At 45.1% G+C, this 23,858-nt stretch overlaps 1 protein-coding gene across 1 annotated transcript in view; it reads right to left on the bottom strand.

Annotated features, from left to right (window-relative positions):
- The window catches only part of zranb3 (zinc finger, RAN-binding domain containing 3), a 41,686-nt gene extending 18,136 nt beyond the window's left edge, over nt 1-23,550 (bottom strand). Inside the window, exons 1-10 of the mRNA XM_036540818.1 lie at nt 23,384-23,550; nt 15,538-15,556; nt 15,038-15,216; nt 12,883-13,114; nt 11,022-11,107; nt 8,586-8,757; nt 6,740-6,874; nt 3,523-3,642; nt 1,852-1,971; nt 389-568 (exon numbers count right to left, since the gene is read on the bottom strand). Of these exons, the coding sequence (XP_036396711.1) occupies nt 389-568; nt 1,852-1,971; nt 3,523-3,642; nt 6,740-6,874; nt 8,586-8,757; nt 11,022-11,107; nt 12,883-13,114; nt 15,038-15,216; nt 15,538-15,556; nt 23,384-23,550 (1,410 nt within the window). The remainder of the gene's footprint in view (nt 1-388; nt 569-1,851; nt 1,972-3,522; nt 3,643-6,739; nt 6,875-8,585; nt 8,758-11,021; nt 11,108-12,882; nt 13,115-15,037; nt 15,217-15,537; nt 15,557-23,383) is intronic.
- Between the last annotated feature and the right edge of the window lie 308 nt (nt 23,551-23,858).

The raw sequence follows: 23,858 nt of genomic DNA, 5'->3' as shown, positions 1-23,858 counted from the left end.
TATTCTGTCAGCTTTTCAAAGGTCGAGAATCATCTTCAGCTAGACTGTAACATTACTGCATGTAAACTTGTGGCATGCTTTTCACTGGACCTAAGGATTCAAAAGGTTGGGAAGACTGGCACTATAATGCTCTCTTCTAATTGTGGAGCTGAACAACAGTAGCTCCAGGAGTTCCATCTGCCACTGTCAAACTGTAAACAGAAGAAGTCCTGGAAAAGTTTCCCCTCTATTGTGTCAAACTCTATCAAGGTTTGAAATACTGTGAATACCCAGAAAAAAACTGGGTCACTTAAAACCTTGCGGGTCTACACCGCTTGTTCAGCTGTGCCCGTTTGTGACTGCACGGTACCTCTTTAGCAGAGGTGCAGCTCTTGGGCGGTTCGCCTACCTTCCTGTTCAGCATGCCCCACATGATGGTGTCGAAGGTGCCCTTGGCGATGAGGTAGTGGACGTGGACGGAGCTGGTCTGGCCGATGCGGTGGGCCCGGTCCTCCGCCTGCTTCACGTGGCCCGGGTTCCAGTACAGCTCGGCGAACACCACGTGGGTGGCGGCCGTGAACGTCAGGCCCTGCTCGCCGAAAAGAGGGAGGAGTCACGGCGTCACCGAGGGCGCGGGACTGACACTCCCCACGCCTGTTATAGGCAGGGCCTTAGGCCACTTCCTACATCTCTCTTGTACTCTTACTCAACTCAGTTTGGCAGCAAAATTATGACATCATTAGCCACTCTATTATTTTATACAAATTCATTTTTATCAGTCAGTTTTATCAACATACAAAGCACTATCAATCCATAACAAATAATTCAAGACTAGAATCATTACTTAATAAGGCATCCAGGGATATTCTCCTATAAATGATCAATATTATACTTTCTTATGATGCAACGTGGAAGCTAGCTCTGTCTTGAACCATGATGATGAACGCTATTAACATATTGCTTCTGAGCGTAACCTCCTCTATCATGTTCACCCAGGAGACTTCCCTATGAATGTCCACACAACAGGAAACTGAAGATGGATTGTTTTTGCAAGGTGTTGCTAGTACAAACTCAAGGTTATGAACCATTTTGGTAGCTGAGTTTTTTCGAAGAAATGGCATTCCTTGGAAGAAATATGGCCCCGCTCTTTTCAGTTGTCAGTGTTAAAAATAAGACTGTTTGCAAATTATCTATGATATTTCAGGGGATATCATTATTGGCAAAGTGATGTGAATAAATCAGTGAGGTTCATGGCTGGGTGATGTGATAGAGAGGCCATGTACCCCTTCAGGGGCCGGCAGTGTTAATACTCACAGCCCCTCAAACAGCAGCAGTGTGCAGCCGGCCTCCTTGAGGGACTCTGGGTATTAACTCACTTCTTAATTACTGGAGTGAACACACCGTAGGTGCAGGGAAAAAAACACTTTTATTCCAAATGCTAACTAGCTCCTGATTGGCTGTGTGCAGGATGTGACCCAGAGGTACAGTACCAGTCAAAAGTCTGGACACACCTGATTAAGACAATGGAAAAGGTGCATTCAAAGACATTTCGACTTATGCTTAAATGCTTGAAATTAACTTCTTGAACAAAAATTTGTGAAAAAGTTGTGAAATTGATGCCTATGTATGAATTTCTTTCCAAATTTTTTTTTTTTTTAATTTTAAAAAATATTTTTTGGCTATTTTGAAGAATCTAAAATATAAGACAGTTTATGATTTGGTCATAAATAATTTGGATTTGGTCACTGCAGAATTCTATTTGTGTTATATTATTATGTCTTTACTGTTATTCTAATATGTAGAAATAAAGAAAAGTGTATCCGGACTTCTGACGGGTACTGCACGTTTCCGATGGAAATGCGTGACGGGCACCTGGCCGGCGGCCTGGATGCTGAGGATGGCCACTCGCGTGTCGGGGTCGTTCTGGAACTGGTGGACCAGCTGGATCCGCTCAGACGACGGGACGCTCCCGTCGATACGGACGTACCGCGCCTGCGGGATGCGGGGAGGAGGGTTAGTGTGACAGACTACTATTAAACGCGCTCTCCTCCGAGAGGCCCTTTCTGCACGGTTCAATGAGACATCCTGCGCCCCGCCGCAATCCTCTTATCACGACTGTGTCAACTCCGCATACGGTTAATCACCCAAGTAATGAATTGATGACATACTGCCAGAGCCCGTGATTAGTGGTGATTAATTGTTGGCAGGTGAGGAGCTCATAGAGATAGTATTGCGCTGAATAAGCCCTACCACTAAACCCAAGAATTCTTACCCAAAGGCCTTAAAACAGATACAATATAGAATACGTTATTAGAAACGTAATTAATCTGACCGCATGTGAAAGAAATAAACCCAGGCAATGACTGCTATTGTACAGGTTGTCCAAGATTAAACTTACTTTTTAGCATCTTGATTTGTTTAGTCATACTTTCCCCCCATTCAAGTTCCTCGGCTCTTGGACCAATTACCATGAGTTAATTGGAGATGATTAATGCGAGAGTGTGACGGCACAATGTTCACATGAAGAGGTGCGATCACATACATTGCGGCAAACACTTTTTTTTCTCATGTACCAGGCATACTATTAATGCGGCGCTGAGAAGATTGGGTTTTTTTTTTTGTGAGTTTTGGAACTGTCTCAGAAAATAATTCTGGATGAGAAGTTATAAAGCGGAAAAAGAAAATGCTAAATTTGAACTGAAATTACGTGAGCAAATCTCAAATGTCAGGTGTCTGAAATGTGTTTCCAAGCACGATAATAGGAAGTTGTTGCTTTCTCCGGAGAAATAGGAGGAACAGCTGATTGTGAGCCCGGACCAATAGCGGCGTGATCTGACACATTGACTTTTCCACTCACACCCGTGCTGGGTGTGTCTGACTCAGAGCCGCTCTTCGGCGTAAACTTCTGCTGACTGGCTCTGTGAATCATTGTTAGAGCAGGGCTTTGTGAGAGCCGTCCTTGGTCCCGATTTCACCTATTCCCCCAGCTGCACAGAGAAGTCAGTCCTGAACAAAAAGCACCTCTTCTCCCGTCCCCCCCCTTTTCTGCTTTGCAGTGAATGAAATGAACCCTCCCGTGTTGACCTCGGCACAGCAGAGGACCTCCTCTCAACTGGGTGGGACGAGATCCCGGCTCTCGGAGGCGCCGCCGTGCCAGAGCAGATGTTTTTTTCGCTGCAGCCCTCCCCGTCTCCCTCCCACAGACCGGGCCCAAATTAATAAGCCCCGCTTCCTGGCCGCAGCTTGCGCGGAAAACACGGCCCGTTTTAGGACAGGACGATGCGCGGCGTTCCCTCCCCTACGAACGGTCCTATAAAAAGAGTAATTGCAGGCCTCTCCGGTGGGCAGTGCGGAAGCGCGCGGGCGCCGTTTTGACACGTTCAGCGCTGCCAACGGCGGCTCGGATCTGCGAGGGAAGGTGAGCCCGGCCCCCGCTCAGGTAATCAGCGCGGCGCAGGGGCCCGTGTGACAGGGGGATGATGGGAGAGGCGGCGGTAATTGCGGGTGGCGCGACGGCCACGCGGTGGCAGGGGCGGCAATTACCTTGGCCTCGATGACAGCCTCCGTGCACGCCTGCAGCATGGTGAGGTGATGGGCGAAGACCAGGAACTTGAGCCTCTCGTTTTCCAGCATCATTTTGATGTAGTCCTTCACCGCTCCCGCCTGGAAAAAAAAAAAAAAAAAGCAATCGGGAGATGCACACGCACCATTTGACCTACCCACAGAAAAAAGGCTCGTCACAACGGAAATGACTTTCTAGGCACTGGTTCTATAGCATAGATTTAGAGTATCCAGTCAGGGTTCCTCGCTGCGACCGCATAACACTCAATCACACAAGGATGCCAAGCGTCACTTCAACATTTTCATATGAGTATTGGCACAAACTGAGTATTTAGCCATGCTCAAAAAAGGCAATGTAAAGTTAGCACTTCAGTGCTGAAATCAAGCCAAAAGCTCGCACATTTATTATTCACTGGCCCACTTTCAAAAGTAAGCTCAAATATTTTGTTTGCCTCTGCAGTAGATTCTTAGCTCCTTAAAACACACACACACACACACACACACACACACACACACACACACCAGGTTATATTTCTCAGACTCGGGTTTGACAAAGGCTCAATCGATTCAAACAGAATCCAATTAAAATGAACTCCATCCCCCTTTCTGTCATGGCTAGCGCACATTCTTTGTGCGCACACAGGGCGAGCTTGAGTGCCGTCTGGTTTGTGCTAAACCTGACACTGCATTTCCCTCTGTGTCGTGCCTGCCACTCCATTCTCCCCTCCACATGTCTGAAGTAGATGGCCAGGCAGCACTTTTCCCACATTCAGAATGAAAAAGCCTGGGGGTGGGGAGAAGCCTTCCAGCAAAAGCTCCTGACATCCCTGCAGTGTACGAACTTGGATTTCTGTGGGCCACGGAGAGCCCGTATCATTTCCACCTGTTCTATGCACTGCTCTTTCCATGACGTCGTGTATGTACTCCATAAGTACATGTATATGTAAATTAATGAGGTATTCTGTGTGATTCGGACTTACTCTAGGGAATTTTTTTTAAATATGAATGAATTAGTCTACCTGTCACCGCAGTATAATTCAGTATAATTCAGCTGCTGACTGCTGTTTTGGGTATGTAGAAGAATGTATGAACTAAACAGATTTTTTTTTTTTTTTTTTTTTTTACACAGCGCGGTTCAGTTCTGAGAACAGCGAGCCTCGCCCCCATTTGAGGAGAAGCAGAGGGAAGCGGCAATATTATCCGGAATTCAGTGTTCTTTTTCTCCACCATCAGCGATTCTCTTCAGCAGCCCGCTGAACGGTGACGCTCTCCCCCTCAGTCGCGGCTGCCGCCCGCTGAGAGATGCCTGTCACCGCCGGCGACGAGAAGGTGGGGGGGTCCGCGGCAGCCCGTCCGCCCCGCGGCGTGGCTTTTGCACCTCTCGCAGGTGGCTCTGGTGGAGGGCTCAGTGTCTCTAATTACCCGGCAGTGTTTTGGGGGGGGGGGGGGCGGCAAAAGCATCACCTGCCTTTGTTCTTTAAAAGTGTGGCGCTCATTTTCTCATTACTGCCAGCTTTTTTTCTCTCTTTTTTTTTTTTTTTTTCCCCTCACGCCTCTTGCAAAAGCTCACAATCTGCTGCTTTCGGCTGAAATAACTTCACCTTAAAAAGAGTAGCTTTTAGGAGGCATTCGCGCTCAGAGCCACGGTCTCCGAGTAATTGGAGGCAGATGTTGCCAGGGTAAAAATACACGCCTATTTCGAATTCGGCTGCCCGCCGTTCTCACTTCAGATGTGACACCAGACGTGCTACAGAACTTGACTTGTGTTCGAAAACCCTCTTTTGGCATTTTTTTTAAATTTTTTTTTTACCATTTCAGTTTTCCAGCAGAGCACACCGAGTTAAGAAAGCAGGCAGGAAGTGTAGCACGACAACACTCACAGTGAGGGGCTCCAACAGGAAAATAATAATAATAAAACAATGAATGATCAAAAGGCAGTCTGTACTGAGAGTCTCATTGCCCTCTCCTCAGCTCCCACCCCCAGGCTTTTAGCAGGCCATTCCCATCTTCAGCCAACCTTGCCATGTCTTCGTTTATCAGAGCTGATTAACAAAAAAGGCATCGTTGAGAATTAAATTTGCAACCGGGCAGGTTATTTGCGCTTGTTTGAGCCTGACATCGCATGTGGCGAAGGCTCTTTACTTCCCTCTGTATCCAGGGGGGGCTTTATTCATTTAATTTTTTTTTTTTTTTTTCCTAGAAGTGGAATTAAAGAAAGTTGAGTTCTCGCGGTTACCATGGAGACCGCTCGAGCGAAAGTCTCCGAAAGTTCTGCTACGCCGGAGAAGCGGAGAAGTTGAGGAAAAGCAAAAGGAAATGAAGGGCCGCGGTTGCCTGTCAACACCTTCCTGCACGCGGATTCACATGCACCCCTGGAGGCTGTCCCCATGGTGACGCTCCGGCCTTGGAGAAATGTGAAACAGGAAGGCCCTCCGTCGCCACGGCAAGCTTCCCTTCAGGTGCGCCCGACGCGGCGGGCCCGAAGTGAGGAACAACAACCCGCAACTGTTCAAGTTTAATGGGCGGGAAAAAAAGAGCCTTCTGAGGAGCTTACCGCCACCTCATGAGAGCTCTTCAATGACTTACATTCACCCTCCAAACAAAGATCCTCCAAAGATATTTTTCTGTCTCCTACACTTTCTCGCCTCTTTCTGGCTTTCTCTTATTTTTAAATAAAGAAAATAAGTGCACCGACCAACATTTCTACTTATAAAAAAAACCCCACAAAACTAATTAACAAAAAATAGAGGCTTTTACTCTTGAAAATATTTTGCTAATTGGTTTCTGCTTCCTTTGGGAGAAAATCTCAGTAATGACCTGTGGGCTTCGAATAAGAAGGCTGAACTGCATTTCCTACGCCGCGTATCTGCATCGCTAATTAATACAAGTGTAAATATTGTCTTACGTAATCTGAATGTCAGCTCGCTGCGTGAAGGTGAGGAGGGAAGGAGAGAGGGTGGCTGTGTGTCTGTTTTAGCGGCGAGCGGCCTCTCTCTCCAGAGAGACGCCGAGACGGAGGCGCGGCGTGTTCCCACGGCTCCCAGCCGACGAGGACCAGACACCGTCACCCACCGGGGGGGGGGTGGGGGTGGGGGGGGGGTGGGGGGTATGGGGGTGGGGGGGGATAGGAGGGGTGGCGACGAGGAGCCGCGGGAGGTCAGGACGAAAGCGGAAACCGTTGTGTTGACTGCGTCCGTACCTTGGCGATGGCCGTCTGCTTGTACATGCGGGTAATGAGCCCCATGACTTCCACAAAGGGGTTATCATCACCCCCGGCCCCCGAGTCCAGCTTCCTCATTAACTTCTCCCATTCCTCAAAGCTGGCGCTGGCTTCCTAGGAGGGAAAAAGGGAGGAAAGGGTTTTTTTTCTGGCATTTTTTTTTTTTTTTTGGAGCTATAAAGGGCAGAACAATTAATGGAACTGTGAATGGTGGCCTACTTTCCCTCCGCTCGAGAAAAAAGGGAGGAGAAAGGGAAAGAAAATTCCCAAAGATGCTCGTCCTCTCGTACCGCGAAACGTCAATGCTGGCTAGGTCGGTCACATGGCTCTACCAATTATAGAACGCTTGTGACAACCTGGGGGCGAAGATGGAAACTCTCTGCACCAACATAATAAATCAAAGACAGATAGTTTGCTCTCAAGGTGAAACGCAAGGAGTATTTAGGGAAGTTAGAAAGTCAGGAATTACAGGGAATGAATTAGGGCATGGAATACCGGCAGAGCGCAAAAAATGATTCCCTGGAAACTAAAACGGGAAAAACGAATCGTATATGAAACTACCTTTCATTTTATTTACATAAATAACGCAACACCATGCTTTTCATATACAAAAAGAGATGGCCATAATAATCATTTCTTCAGGATGCGTTTTATCTTCAGCTTTCGAAGACATGAAAACATGATCAGTAAAATTCAACATGGAGCGGGTATGTGTATCATTGCGGAAGAAAGCATTTCTTAGCCTTAACGCACGGTTAATCAAGCGTAGCTATGGGAAAGCTGGAGGGGCGGGGGGGGGGGGGTGGGCACACGTGTGTGCGAAATGACAGGGTGTGATTTATGCTGCGGGGAGGCAGGTGAGCGGGCTTTGAGGTGTTGGTGAAGCAGGCAGAGACTGGGGTTGTTGGGGGGTGGGGGGGGGGAGTTTGGGGGGGGGGGTGTTGGTGTGCCGTCCCTGCATTCTTCATCCTGACAGGCGCAGTGCTGGAGCCCGCGCGGGCGCTCATTACCATCCGCATGCACAGCGACGGGCAGGGAGGAAGCTTCGGCTCCTGCCCCGGGGCCGCGGCCTGCACAAGCGCCGGAGTTTAACTGAAATAAATCACGCCGGATGGGCTCTCTCTCCCTGCCGCCACGGAGCCAGGAACCCGCGCCATGTGTTAACTCTGGAGTTTAGGCAAATGGGCTCAGAATTCAGTTAGCGGGGAACAGCAAAACGCCTTCCTCCATAAGGGTGCCCATTTCTGTTTTTTTTTTTTTTTTTATGCCTACGCTGACTGGCCTGTGATTTAGCTGGGGCAATTCTCTGACGCTAAGCATAAACCAGGCTTTCGCCGACTGGGGAGTGCAGCGGTGAAAAACGGCCGTGACATTTCATTCATTCAAAAGTCCCTCCACCGCCGATACATAACGACGGCTTTAATTCAATGCGCGGGAAGACTTAATGCTTTATAAAGGATTTTCATTTTTGCATAATACACAAAACAAACGGTTCTGATTTATCAAATCTCGGAAAAAAATCAACCACCTCGTCTCATAATGCACCGAATACAAAATGCACCAGAATACAGATATTTCAATAAACGGCTTCTGAGCCTGAGGACGGGCTACTCAATGCAAATGATCAAACTGACGATTCAGGCTTTGAAAAGGAAAAAGTCAAAAGGAAAATGTCAGGAGGAAAGTGTGATAAAATGATAATTAGTGTTAATCTGATACTATTGCCTAGCAACGGACAGAGGGCAGTAATAATGAGGTAATGGAGGCTATATTTAGCGGCTCGGTCTGTGCGCCGGTGGGGCCCCCGCGCGGGGAGCCGCCGTACCTTGGCCGCGTCTTTGGGAAGGTCGAACGGGATGCGCTGGCGGACTTTCGGGGGCAGCTGGGTGAGCACCTGGGCCTTCAGCCGGCGGATCATTATCTCGCTCAGGCGCTGGTGCAGCTCCTCCAGGTGGGACGCGCCCCGGCAGTCCCACTGCCGCCGGTTCCCGAAAAACCTGGAGGGCGAGAGACGCGCCGTCGGTCAGAACGGAGCACCCCTGAGCGGGCCCCGAGTCAGGACAAACGGACAGAGGCAGGACTGTGCCCAGAGAAAGCTGACCAGCAGATTTCGCACGCCATGGAATTCATTGACACCAGTACAGAGATTATACCACCAACAAACCTCAGTAAATTTAATTACTGCTAATTAGTCAGTTCTTCAAATGGCAAACACCCCTGCATTTCGAGTTGCTTTTATTTTCTGCGACTGACTCGGCAAATACTCAGCTTGTATTAAAAAAACAGGCCCTTCAGCGAGTTTGGAATGAGCTATGCTTTTTTTTCATAATAATGCATATGCTGACTTCACCGTTATTGGAGATCTGCACTTGTGACGTGGTTTCATTCAGATTCATTCTGTGAGGTCTGTTAGTTCACCGCAGAAGCAGAAGTGTTTTCATTGGATTAAGAACTGCATAGTTACTACCCTACTGCCATTCATATGGAATGGTAACAGTATATAACATGGCAAAATATCACAAATACAGCTGATCTTGTTGGCTAACTGATCAAGTGCTCCTGAATGCAACTGTACTGTTGCACAACATTCCAAAACAATCTATTTTTAAATATTAAAATGAAACTCATACGTACCCATACGTAATTTATTATCTGGAGAAAAATGCATTTGGCCATCTCATTACTCATATTCACATCAAGTCTTGTATTCACATCAATCAACTCTTATATTCAAACCAATCAAAACTGATGTATCATACCATCATGGTTCCTGTATAGGTGTGTAAAAAACTGCCATAGCTGAGAGGACTGTATAGAGAATATATCTGTATAGAGCTTCTCTACTTAACACTGAGAGGAATGTGTTTGTCAATTTGTTCACACCAGTACTCATTACAGCAGGTTTACAACTGTACTGTAAATGCCGAACATGGGAAATGGCCAAAGTATGAAAAAATGCCATTTTTCTTGTTTCAAAATAGCAACAGTACCAATGCGCAAGCTGGTCTAGCATCACATTTTAAACAGGACTTTTTTCAAGCTTTAAGACATTAAGTGGGCATGTCAGTGGAAAGAGAATTTAAACACAGCCACACCGGAATATTCCTGAATGTATTTAACTGGCATCAAGTTGTCTGTTAATTGCAATTGCTGTTCTTATTATCAGTATCAGTATCAGATACAAATTAATGCTGATGACTACTGTACATGTGGTACAGTAAATAATTACTATTGGCTGGACAAAACATTCTGTAAAACCTTTCTGATGTGACCTACCAATAATTGGTAATAAAATATTTTGGGACAGTTTGCATTGGAAATAATATTTGTGCCGAAAACATCATTTTTTCTTCTCAGTAATGGCACATTGTGTCCTAGTATTCTGTTCATTGATGGCCCTGGTGTGGGGGATATGTCTCTGAATTAGAAACTGGCCATCAGGAAGGGTTTATTTAAAACTGGGTGAAGTAGAATCAATTTTATTCATCATGTAATCAAGAGAGCTTTTGATTTAATCATACACAGATATATCTACTCTCATGCAATCTATATCTTAATATTGATAATACAAAGCATCCTTGATGAATGGCAATTATATACATAGATTTTGAATAGATGGAGTATGTTTTTTTAACAGATAGAGTAATTACATAACTTCTGGTGTGACAGAAACAAAAAATAGAGGTGCTTCCATGGGCAGAATTTTTTACTGAGATTATATTACATATGCAAAACTCTGATTCAATGTTTTTACACATCCATTTTAAAACTACAATGAGAGCAGACCAAATGTGGGATCAATAGTTATTCCAATATTAGGTGTTCTGATTTCATAAACAATTTTTACTAATTTCTACAAATACCAGTCAAAGGTATAAAAAAATGTAAATTCAGAGATGAATATACCTCTTCCATTTTACACTAAAAGTGTAAGATGGAAGAATATAATCTGCCTTTTCAATCTATAACTGAAATGGTTAATCCCTCTGAGTTTCCACTTTCTATCGAGATCTGAATGATGAATGATGCATTTATTCTCAATTAAATCACAGACATCTCTTGATGAATGACGTTCATTAATACTCGCTCGCAGTCTTAAAGACAAACTTGAAATGTCAATCAAATTATCAGGGAGATCAAGCAATTACCTGGTCAGGTGCAATGTCACATAATTCGTCAAACGGCAAGACACACTGAGAGCAAACCTAATTTTTCTAACAGACCCATTGGAAAGTGATTAACAAAAAAGAAGAGAGTTTACCTGAAATGAGCATTACAATATTTTTTGGCATAGTCAGACCATGATCCGAACCTCCGCGGATAGAGAGCGTCAATCTGCATAAAAAGCTGTGGGGAGAAATGAGAGCGCAGACCTGACATTAGAGCTATAATATAACTCCATATAAAGAGTGCATCTGGGCCTGCAACTGTCACTGCAAGCTGAGCGCTTTCTCTCTCTCAAAGGTAAACAGATATTGAATGAGCTTCATGCAATCTGAAGCATCAAATGTGCTCTGCATCTCTTTTCTCTGGGTGGATTGGAGGGGAGGGGGGTGAGTGCATAGAGACACAGCTCTCGATCTAATGACTTCACTCTCAGACTGTCTTCCAAGAAAATATTTCTGTTGCAGCGGAGGACGGCCACTGTCGCTTAATGCACTGTGGTACACGATGAGCGAGCTGTGTTTTTTTCCCCCCACAATCTCTATTCAAACGCATTCACCCTTAACTGAACAGAGTCCGTCGTTAAGAGCTTTACTTAACTTATGAGACCAGTTCATCAGGGATGATCATTATACTTTGTTACACATTGGGAGTGATTATCTGGATAATAACTAGTGGCAATTACTGAACTCATGGGCTGGCGGTTACATCCTGCCCATGTGAATAACGGAAGTGGCTGCCTACTTTCATCAAAGCTCAACATCGCACTGCAAATATGTACACAAGCTGTGGCACTCTACAGAAGCAGGAACACACAGACCGTGAGGGGGAGAGGTGAGCACTGTGACCCTGCTATATTAATATGTGATTCTCAGAAAATTCTGAGGCTGAAATAATGCACTGCTTTTTATCCTGACGTGGCAACATGTGGTATAAATGCCTTCAAACTGCTGCTTAGCAGAAAATGCACACCCTTTTGAAATCACAGACCCCTCCGCATCTGAATTGCACCCGACGCTGAGGGAGCCACGGCAAGTTTCAACAAATATATGTGCATATGGAACATTTAGGGACTCAAAACCAAGGTGAACACGGCTAAATACAATAAAGAGTTATTTTTAGTCCTGCTCCTGCAAGATGCAGTTTAAAACAGCCCTCAATATGGTAACATGCAGCGGGTGAGACTATTTTAATTTGTACACGATAATTGAATATGAATGTCTTTAATGAGAAATGTAGCGTTCAAAATGCCACATGACTGTAGATGGAAATCAAATGTTATTATACTTTATAATTTGTTGTTGTGTACTTGCAAATGATGGTGCTGTAATTATAGCTAATGCATATGTAGTGTTAATTAGGAAATAGGCTGTGCAGCAAATCGGTATAACTACAGAATGTGAATAAATCAGTTAGCAAATCACATGAAAGGTTTATGTCCTCTAGCTGTCATGATTGTTTTAATTAATTGGAACAGTTATTACAGTTTGTCAATAGTTGCTTGTAAAGTATAGGGACTTTAATATATAGGAATAAAGGAATTTCTTGTGTCAAAACTGTTTCCGAAAAAAAAAAAATGTAATCTAATTGTTTAACACACTCATTCTCTCTACCAGCTAGCTTGTACCTTGTCTGGCTAACCAGTGAAACCTAGTTATGCAGCGCTGCAAATATTGTTGACTCCTTACGGTTTTTTGCTTGCAACCTCCCTCACTTGTAAGTTGCTTTGGATAAAAGCATCTGCCAAATGAATTTCTAAAATTTCTAAAAAATGGAATGATCTATGGGAATTTATATGATCAAGTAAATTCCATCACAGGTTTGTGCGTGTAATTAAGGTTTTGTACCCGTGACTGTCTAACACATGAATGACTGGTTATCACTACTTCTATGTACAGGATGAGTTCACAGCCCCGACCCAGAAAAGGAGGGAAAAGCCCTGGTTGTGAGGGGAGTACCTCTTCCGGACGCCCCAGTGCTGGGGTCCCCGTCAGCAATATGGCGCGCTTTGCTTTCTGGACGAGGGGCACCAGGATCTGGCTGCGGGCCGCGTTCCTGGACTTCAGGTAGTGGGACTCGTCCACCAGCACCACCCTGAAGTTCTGCTTGGTGAGCGCGTCCACCAGGGCGCGAGCGTCAGTGGTCAGCAGCCCGTATCCCAAAACGGTCACCTTGCTGCGGCCGATTCCCCTGTCCGAGAGCCACACGGTGCAGGCAGTTGAGTAACTCAAAGACTGAGTAACACTTAATGGGGTAAAAAAAACAAAATCAAACAAGCCCATCTTTCTGGCAGTTCAATTAACATATGACAACACTGCACCATGCAAAGAACTGTGAAGCTAGAGATTAACGCCAAATGTTACCATGACAGCGATAGGCTAATTGGGTTTCAGATGAAAATTCTGAGGGAGGAAGCTTTCTACAAGAATAAGACTGCATCAATCTACAGGACTCTCAAACACCTACCACAAGACCTTCCTAAACTGAAGGATTGTCCCAAACACAGGCTTTTATTTTGTAGTAATCTGGTCCAATGAAAGACAACTAGAACTAAACCATTTCTCTCCAATTCACCCTCCTTTAACAAGACAGTTAGAAAACAATATAGCTACTTTTTACACTTACAGCACTGTAATTCATTTACAATGTTAAAAAAACTAATTAATTTGTGACGAATTAAATGCACACAAAATCACATAAAATCACATTCACCTTACACTATTCTAACTATACAAGAAGTATGTAGAAAGAAATATGTAAGAAGATACATATCATTAAAGTCCCTTAAGGAAACGTTTGCCTTGTCATGCAATTCATGGTAAAGACAATCCTTCACATCACTGGGCCATTGACAGGTTGAGCAGGAGTGGCAGACAGGTTTCTTGCTGTCTGCGGATTTATTTTTTCCCCCACAGGGCCACACAAAACAATTTCCTCAAGTAGCCAAACATTGCAACATGGCCCTTTGTGCTCTGGAGTCATAAAAAATTCACCACTCCAGTAACATACCAAGACTGGCCTCATTCTCTCCTTTACAGAAACGGCACAGACACGGAGGGGGTCCTATCAATTTTTCATGCGCCCGGGTGTCAGCGGTTTCAACACTAATTTGGTATTTATTCTCTGACAATAGAAGCTTATGGTCACACTATAATAGGTGGGGTGGGTGGGTGGGAACGTGGTACGGAGAGGCGAGATACCTTTTGCTGCTTAACCGCCGGCCCACACTGTAGCGGGCAATGTGGCCTTCGTTTTTCTATCAGTTACAGGAGCGCATCAATCCACTTTACTTTAAGAAGAAGCGATTCCCCTTCCACATTCATTCTCAGGCGGACATCCTGTCAGCCATAATATTGCATGCTGCTTCTAGATGCAACTCACTGTGACACCAATCTACTGGCAATACAAGTCTGAAATCGCTGCCCCCCCCCCCTCCCCCCCAGCTCATTTCTGCCTAACTCCTGCTTCCCCTGTTCCCTCAGATTGACTGGATCAGTTACATGGGCAGCAGTCTGGCGCACCGGTAAAAAGCAGAGGTTGCCAGTTCGACTCCCTTGTGGGCTACCACTGTTATACCCTTAGGCATGGTACTTAACCTGAATTACGTCAATAAACATCAAGCTGAATAAATGGATAACAAATAAAAACTGAGTAATGTAAGTTGCTGTGGATAAGAGTGTTTGGTAATTAAATGTGACATACATTTCCCAATCCTCAGTTAAAGCCAGAAAACAGCCTCTCCACTGTGTCGCTATACAATTATACAGCTATAAACCCACAAATACAGTTTCATATTTTAAGAATCTGCTGAGACTGTTACTAACATGTAATAAATACCATATAACATACTCATTAAGCCATATACAGTACATTTAGGAGTTAGTAACACTGTAATATAACAGTAGCAAATTTTACTGTTGTGTTCACATGCTATTAGGGAGGCAAGTAGCCTAAATGATTAGAGGCAACTCTAAGCTAAGTTTGAATTTTTACTAAAATTAGTTATTAATTTATTGTAATAAATGTAAAACATGTACATTTAATTCCATATTGCTGACAGATTTATCAATGGTACCAGTAAAATGACCTACAAACTTATGTCAGGACTCTTACGCAATATCCGTCTTGTTCTCCACCAGGTTGATGTCCTCCGGGGCCAGCTCGGGTATCCATTTCTCCATCTCCTCTATCCAGGGGTACTTCAACGAGGACGGGACCACGATGAGCAAGGGCCACTCATGTCTATACATGTAGGCCACGGAGATGGCCTGAATCGTCTTCCCAAGGCCCATCTGTGAACCGGGTTAGCGGTGTCAGGGAAAACAATTATCAGACAACGCAGGACAGTCTTTAATTGCTGGGCTTAAAATTATAACAGACCTCATGTTTCCAAGTAATCTGCTGAAGAACTACTACTGAGGTGTTCAGCCAATTTGCCAGACGTGTAAAATCATGTACTGTTACATTACATCCCATTTACTTTTTTTTGTTTCACAGCAGTTAATTCACACCATGTTAACTGAAGCCTTGGAATAGTGGTAAAATATTGTGTAGTCTTTTTTAGCAACTGAAATTGCTGGCAAACAAAACAGGAAAAAAAAAAAAGTTCTTACCTCATCTGCAATCATACACCTGAAAATGAGAAAATACAAATGTGTTTACATTTATTTAATAAACAACATGACTGTTAACTACAGAAATTAAGAAGCAACCAAATAACATAGTTCTGTCAACCCATAACGCACAACTACTGTTCCAATTCTATTTCTCCGAGCCCGTGGTAAGTATGTGTGTATGTACCAGCCCATACTGTATATGTGAATGTTGTACATTCAGACCTACTGAATGTTAGCACATTCTTTTGTTCTCATTATTTGCATGTTTAGTAAAACATAAAAATTCATAACATTACAATAATTTTTACATTTTAAAGGCACATATTTTGACATTTATTCTTGGCATTTCTTATTGGTTAATACATACCTTTTTCTTAAGGGGCAGCAAGTCAGTTAAAATGGTTTTATTAATCTTTGTAATATTTTGCAGCCTCCTTACAATAAATAGGTCCCATCTTGTGCACGTTTTAGTGATGACACATGGATCTATTCAGCCGTGAGAATGTTTCATACACCATGCGAGAAAAGCGCAAACTGTAAAATCAGCAGCTCCGTTTTTAACGTTGCCGCGGTGCTTTGTTACAGGGCTGTGCCGCTGAGCACAGCTGTGCTTCACATTCAAAGGAAAGCCGTTCACTTGTCTTCCATGGCCCGTTCGAACACCGCCACCGCCTTGAAATATCAAAGAGTATTATCCCTGATGCACAACGAACAGATAACGGCAAACACTTCCCTGACAACATCTTAACAAATGAAAGATATTTTCTACCCCCACCCCCCCTCCTCTCATTCAGTCAACACCAAGTTACTCTCTAATCCATGTTAAGGTTAATTAAATGACAGAGAAACAGAGCAGTCTCGAGTGAGATTTCATTTCAGAGCTATCACAACCAAACAGTATGGAACAGTAAATGTCACCTTGCTCTCATATCTCTGCTTGCTTTCTTCCCCAGCATTTCAGATACTAATGAGAAACATTTGCACTTGATCTTTTTTTTTTTTTTTAAAACAGTCATCAAAAGTCTAACTTCTCAAAATCCGCTTTATTGCTGAAAAAAATAAATAAATAAAGAAGACTTTATAAAAATCATGTTTGCCGCTGAAAAGTCACTTTGTGTTCCTTCAAAGCGGACTCGGACCATTCAGACCTGACTACGGAAAAAGCCACTACCAGAATGTCAGACATCACCACTAAGAGCATATCCCCCCACGAGGCAGATAGGAAAGCTGAAAACCTGAGCCACCCAGGAACCGAATGCGAAAAATATTAATTGGATTCACGCAGAGTTCCTAGGTAAAGCTCTCGGTTAATGGGAGAACATTTTAAAACATTCCTTTGAGAAAAAAAAATACATGAATATATGAAGCACGGGGGAAATGAAAGCTGCCCGTGTCTTTTATTGTTCCTGTCATGCTAAAATAATTTGCTGGAGGTCTGCGGTAATGAGAGAGCAGTGCGCTAATGGAAGACGCAGACACTCACTCACTTATGACACGTACTTATGAGAATCATACAGTGGCTGATGTGAATGAATGATTTTTCAGAATGAACCGAAAATAACATCCTGCTGAGCAGGGATGAATCCCTTTTGGTTGGGACGTATTTCTTTGGGGTGACACACTGTTGTAGTAGCAAACAGAAACGCAACGGCTTGTGCCTTTTCCGGTGAAGGGACGGGCACCTCCTCAATTAACCAAGTGGTAGCAGGACTGGGAATATGGGATTGTTAACCAATAACAGCCTCTCCTGCCAGCAACCTCTCCTTGACAGGGTCCATGTCTGTTCTTTCATTGGTTTGTTTCATAACAGTATAGCCATAAATGTCCTGGGGTGCTTGTGATGTGTAAGGAATATTTCTGATTGCATGCATTCGGAGTGCATACAATCACAGTTTTATTTCATTAAAGACACCTTGGCCATGTCCTCTTGTCATCTTACAGTTACCTTCTAGCATTCATTGCCTATATTTATTAGATGAACATCCATTTCACATTAGATGAACATCCAAACATTTTACGTCCAACAAAATACTTTCTCCAAGTTTGGTACTCCTTCAAATATACACAAGCCATGTTTCCCATGTTCAAGAAAGGCCAAGAGACAAGAGTACCAACTGTCTCTTTGGTGGGGGGTGTTTTTCTCACATCTTGAAATGGAAGGGTCTGGATCACTGGTATTGCTCAAGGGCTTTGGCTGTTTAACAGTTTCTCATAAGGTTCACATCAGGTTCTTGTTAAGAATTTGGCCTTCACATTAGAATTGGTTGCCCTTTGGAGAGGCAACTGACTTCCGATTGTTAATCAAAATGTTTCTGAAGAACATTGTCTATATTCAACTAATCATGTCAAATTAATATCAACAGTAGAGCCTCTGCCATTCATAAAATCCCTCTGCAAATAAATGCTTTGGATATAGAGCTTCATTATTATTAGTTTTCCCTCCCCTCTTCAGGTTTGCAATTCCATGTCTGGCAGGGATTGCCAAAGTAAAGTTGACAGTTTTATTAGCTTGCTTTGCCTGGGTTATAACCTTAGCCTGTTTCATTTTACTCTTGGAGAAAGGTGCTTTGAGCTTCCCAAGCCACTACAACCGCAGAGGTTCTGCTGGTTTGATGGCCCATGGAAAAAAGAGAGAGAGCTCCATTTCCTCTTTCTCTGCTCGAGTTTTCCTCCTCGGCTGACAGACGTGATTAATGTCCTCCCTGCCGCTGATGTTTTTAATTGCTCCGGCGCTCGTTCTCCTGTCGTGGTGTAGACACACAATGGGCGAGCCTCAGTCAGGTGCTCGCCCGTTTCTCCGTGCATTAATCACTCTTTTTTTCCCCTAACGCAGCCTGACTTGCACCAGACGGCCGCCTTCCCAGCGGATGCTCTTCCGCTGTTGCTTAACAACAGCATGCGAAAACTTCTTAAATGTTCTTCGTTGACAGCCTCGGAGCTGTGTTAAGAAAACGTGCTTCGCTTCTCCTGAAGTTGCCGTTGAACTGTACAAAATGTCCTCCTTTCTTCCGAGACCGCGCAGGGTTAATTCGTCCCTGGTTGTGTGTCCTGGCATTTTTTTTTTTTTTGCAGTGCTGCAGGCTTCAGGAACACCTGACAAGTCAACTGCAGAAATGCCACTCTATTTTAAACTGACTTATAAATTTACGTGTGCAAAAGAATTACTGGTGCGGAACTTCATCTGTACCAGTTTGATTTGAGAAGAACACCACAAGGGTGGCTTCTGAGTACTGATGTCCACTGTTAAAGACAGCCAGTACAGTGACATATGAGAGTCAGTTACAGTCTTAGCGTTATGCGTTTATCATAATAATCATAACTGTATTATTACCACTGTCATTATAATATACTCGTTATTTATCAGAAGCCCTCATCTAGGGTGATGTACAATACATAGTTTTCTGTCATTACTAGATTCCACAAAAATGGTGCATTAAAAATGACAGATTAACACACAATGCTTTTGTTTTTACCAAACTCAGTTCAAAAGAATCCAATTCTCCGCCTTTGCATCGGCGCGAAACCTTACAAATTATTAACCTTGTAATTGAGTGAGCCATCAATGCCACGGCGCCTTCAATTTGGAACGCTGCGCTAATTACTGTTCTTTATTGTCGCTGACCCCAGGTATGAGACTCGCCACTCCAGTCGTGTGCTAGGACATCCTCCCATTAACCCGGTTAATTACGTTAACACGCGCGGCTCTCACCGATTTACATTCGCGCGGCGTTTCGTCGGCACGCCGCATGATGAATTAGCTCGTGTGCCTCCCCGTAATTGCCGGGGCCCTGCTTCTGAGCGGGCTGTCTCCGGGAATGTGTCACCGCGTACGCACCGAACGCCGCTGCAGCCCTCTTCCCTGCACCATTACAAATGTAGCGACGCATCGGGGGTGTTTATTAGTGCCACCTTACCGCTAACGGAGCTTACGCTGTTTAATGGAGTGGGCTGGGGCAATGTGCTGGATACAAGCAGTCCCTGTTTATGAGAGGCGTCCTAGCAGATTAAATAACATCTGCGCGTCTGCTTATGTGTGTTTGGGGTGAGCCAGTCGCATTCTGGTACAGTAAGAGGATAAATGGAGCTGGGGGGGGGGGGGGGGGGGGGTCCGCTGCTCCTGTAATGGCCTTCCCCCATTTGGTCCCAAGGGGAAGCTCTCTGTGAAAATCAATGGCTTGAAAATGCGATGGTCATTTGTGCTCCTGAGTAGGTCCCTCGCAGGGGAGGTGCAGCAGCAAATGCCATGGGCTATTCCCTGTCCCAGACCAATCAGCGCGGGCCGAGCCACGCCGAATCGCGTCCAATCACGCAGAGACTGCGATCTGCTGGGTTCACGCAGGCAACCACGCTAGCGTGGTGTAGCCCACCTCTGATGTCATACTGGCTAGACTCCCGAATTTACAAAATCGGTTGATGAACGCCGAGGGGGCTGAGGCACCGGCCGCGGGTCGCCCGGCAACAGCAACATCTTTGTCTCGGCTCTTCACACCTTGCGCCTCACGTGATGTAGACAGGCGGATTCCTCCGTCGTCTGTTGGCGGCCGTCGCGGCCGCGGCGTTCGCGAACGGCTCGAGGGCTGCCGGCTACCTCCCCCAGCTCCGGCAGGGACAGGGGGATATAAATTGCGCGCCGCGCTCGGCGTTCATGAAACGCGGAGCGGAAAGGGGAAGGAAGAGATCTCCTTCCATCCCGCCCCCGCCGCGGGATAATGGAGAGCCGGGCCCAGCGTGGGCGCCGCGATGTTCTCCGGGTCCTCGATCGGCAGGGTGAGTCAGTGAGGGGCTGGATGCGTGTGTGGGCGTGTGCGCTGCCACTCCACTCCCACTCGCCCAAAAAACCGCACCACCTGACTGCCAGATAAGCACCCCCCCACCCCCCCCCCCATCCCTGTGTAGGCCCCGGGGGCAGGGAAACAAAAGCGCTCTTATTTCGGCTACTCATCACCTCCTTCCTTCTCTATGGGCTTGTGACGCATGCCGGTCATTCAAGCTCAAGACTGGAAGGGGACCAGCGCAGCGTGGCGATGGCTCGCCTTTATTTTGAAGCAAATCCTCTTACACGCGCCGACATCAATGTGTTAAAATGAAAGCATTCGTCACCAGGTCTGATAATGATTTTAAATTCTTCTCAAAGGCGGGGAAAACACACATCCCTCACAGTGGTGTTAAAAGCAAGGCACTCAGAGAAAAGGTAGCATCACCTCCATTCAGCTGATCATCAAGCCCACAGGCACCTTCATTCTCAACTGCATTTACTTAGGCTACTAAACAAACTCAAAAACACACTGACACATACCTATAGGTCAGTATTTAAAAAGTATAAAACTGTCCAAAGGCAGTAGATGAAAAAATACATACATTCGGATTATGAGGGGTGACTGCCCCATAAAATACAGTTTCTAGGGACCGATAACACAAGAAATATAAAAATGAATAATCCAGCAAAAAGCATCAGAGAGGCGTTGAGCCTCAGAGCACGTTCGATGGGGAGCAGATTGCTCCATTAGGCAGACTGAAGCCACTTCAAATAAGGGTGGACTTATCCAGCCCCCCAATTTCACCAGGAGATGTGTGCAGGCAGCCACCATCCCGGGAGAGTTACTGATCAATTTACAAATAAATAAAAAGGCATGGAGCGGCACGGGAATGCTCCAGCCCACACTGGAAGCATAGTAAAAAAGTGACACTTTACAAGCCAGTGTGACCAGCTATGTTTAAGGTCTGGGTGTCAGAAATCAGTTATTTCTGATTTGCACCAGGAAACGGAAAGCACAGCGCTCACAGCTACAGATTTTTACTGTCATCAGGAGATCAGGGTAAATAACTGTGGTGTGAGCCTACTGCTTTACTGTAGTCACCATGGCAATTAACATGGTCACGGGGGATAAGGCAGAGACTGTCATATTCAGTAGACGAGTTGAGAACACTGTTCTGGATACAAGTGTGTAGTCATGCCTTACACCCAATATTTAACAATATTGTACCTGGCTTAATAAAGACATAACATGGTACTTTGCAGCAATTAGTAGTTATACAGCAATTTACTATAAATGCAGCCAAAATAAAGTTGTTTCAAAATGTGCAAATGTCTTGCTCAAGAGAAAAATTCTTTATGGCATCCAAATTACAGCAAGTTCATTTACCTGTCATGGGAAAAACTGCTCGACTTTTTACACATAAGTAAATCCATATCATATAATCTGCTATCTGCTATCTGATATCTGCTAAATAAATAAATGTAAATGTAAATATAAATGTACACATATACTATTTATTTTGCAGTATACTAGCAATCTGGCCAAAAATAAATGACAAAAATGTTAGGTCTAATCAACCTAGCTTTACTTTTGCTAGCATGTAGTTTTTTTATCTGCTCGAATATCACCACTGAAATGCAATTACTGTCTCGAGGACTGCACAAAGCAGACGTTTATGTACACCGTTTGATGAGGGAATCAAATGTAGATTCACAGCTGCAATGAAACAATATAAAAAACTGCACATTAGAGACAACTCGTCCCTTTTTTAACGTCCATTTCCAACCTCCTCGTTACTTTGAAAAATAGCTCTGCATTCCCGTTGTTACCAGACCGAGTTTCCGTTTCTGAGCATCGCTGCCTACACATTCCAGCAGCAGCTCGGAGCGGCTCTTCAGCTGCGTCCACAGGAGCACCCTGCCTACACAGTGGTTACGTAAAAATAACAGGGTGTCAGATCAGAGCTCTCGCTGCACCAGTGCCTGCGTCAGCGGCGGCGCTCTCTAAAAGGTACTGATCAATCGAACCGGCGACCGCTGTGACCTAGGTCACAGTGTACTTCCTGCAGGCGCCGCGGACTCCGACTGCACCGAAATAGGCTTTCTTGTGTTAAGTTTCTGCCCCTCAACAGGAGAGCTCCATACGCCTGAGTGAGAGAGAGATTACAAATAAGCATCCTCAGAAATAAACTCCATGCTTCTTCAGCCTCAGTAAGTGCACTGTGTGTGTGTAAGGGGCCATAGAGGGTATGTGGGACATAAGATAAGAGCACACAAATGCTACAGAAGGAGGAAAGGATACAGATATTGTACTAGAAAAGGGTAAACCGATCCTTATTGGCACTGGTGATTCTGTAATCAGTTTGAAAAATGTTAGATTAGGCTGCTCGGTGTAAAACCAAATAAACAGCACCGCTGTTACAATACTGACTTTGACCGTTCACCAGACTAATACTTGCTGGCGTGATTGGTTTCCGTGATTCCTGTGTAGCAACCTAACAGGGACCGTTATGCAGAATTTCAGCTCCATTCCAGGAACATCTGCACAGCAAGAACTGGATGATTGGAAGAAGAGCGTGGGGACTCCTGCGATCGATACGCAGAGCGCAATCCCCCCCCTCCCCGCTTTCCCGATCCTTGCCAGCAGCTCACGTTACCGGCCCCCCGGGAGCGCCCCCGAGGGATTCAGGTCGCAATGTTTGCTGTCAAACCCATGTCCCCGCCTAATTGACTGGCTGACCCCATCCAAGCAGAACAGTGGCTTCCCGCGTCCCCGCATCGATCAGCTCCTTCTTCACGGCATCCTCAGCCAGGCTTCCCTTCAGCTCCCCATCCCTGAAGGCTTCCTGCAGCCAGGTGCAGCTCATTAATAAGTGTAGCCTCTCTACTGTTCAAACACTGACGGACTCTCAGCACCAGACAGTCCAGATCCAAGACAACAAGGGATAGTTCTGACGGAATCTGTATTTTTTTCTGTATCTGTATTTTTCTGACATGCGTTGAAAACAATCAGCCTGTTTTCAAAAGAACATCACACATCCTGACTTCAGATCCCCAAACACCACCTTGACAGTGAGAGCTACCTACCTTCCATTTCTGGCCAGGGCAAATTTGACGCCCTCCCTCTGGAAAGGCATCAGTCGTTGACGCATTTTCTCAGGGAGATTTAGAAGCTGATTATCCTGCTCATTTTCAGGGCAGGCCTTACCGAAGCCCTGGGGCAGACTGGAGTGAATGTCACGGCGTTCGTTCATGATGTTGGAGGGGGTCCGCACACACAGCTATGAGTCATCAGACTCCTTTCTAGGTTGTGGGGAAAGAAAGGATAAAAAGTTCACCGACATGTGACTAGCCTGCTATGCACTAGGAAGAGATCGTAAGAAGGCAGCTCTGCCTGATGGAAGTTGCCACTTTGGTCTCATCTGCCTGATGTTTCGGTCTTTCACTCATCACGTGACAATGACTTAGCTAATTAAGTCAGGAAAAGCTGAAAACTAGTCATATATGCACATAATGATCCTGTTCTGTTTGGAAAAACTGGCAAGGGCTGCTCTGAGCTGAC

This window comes from Megalops cyprinoides, chromosome 11, assembly GCF_013368585.1.
Source record: "Megalops cyprinoides isolate fMegCyp1 chromosome 11, fMegCyp1.pri, whole genome shotgun sequence".
NCBI lineage: Eukaryota > Metazoa > Chordata > Actinopteri > Elopiformes > Megalopidae > Megalops > Megalops cyprinoides.
Note: the sequence above shows the minus strand (reverse complement) of the source record. Positions and strands in the feature narration are given on the sequence as shown.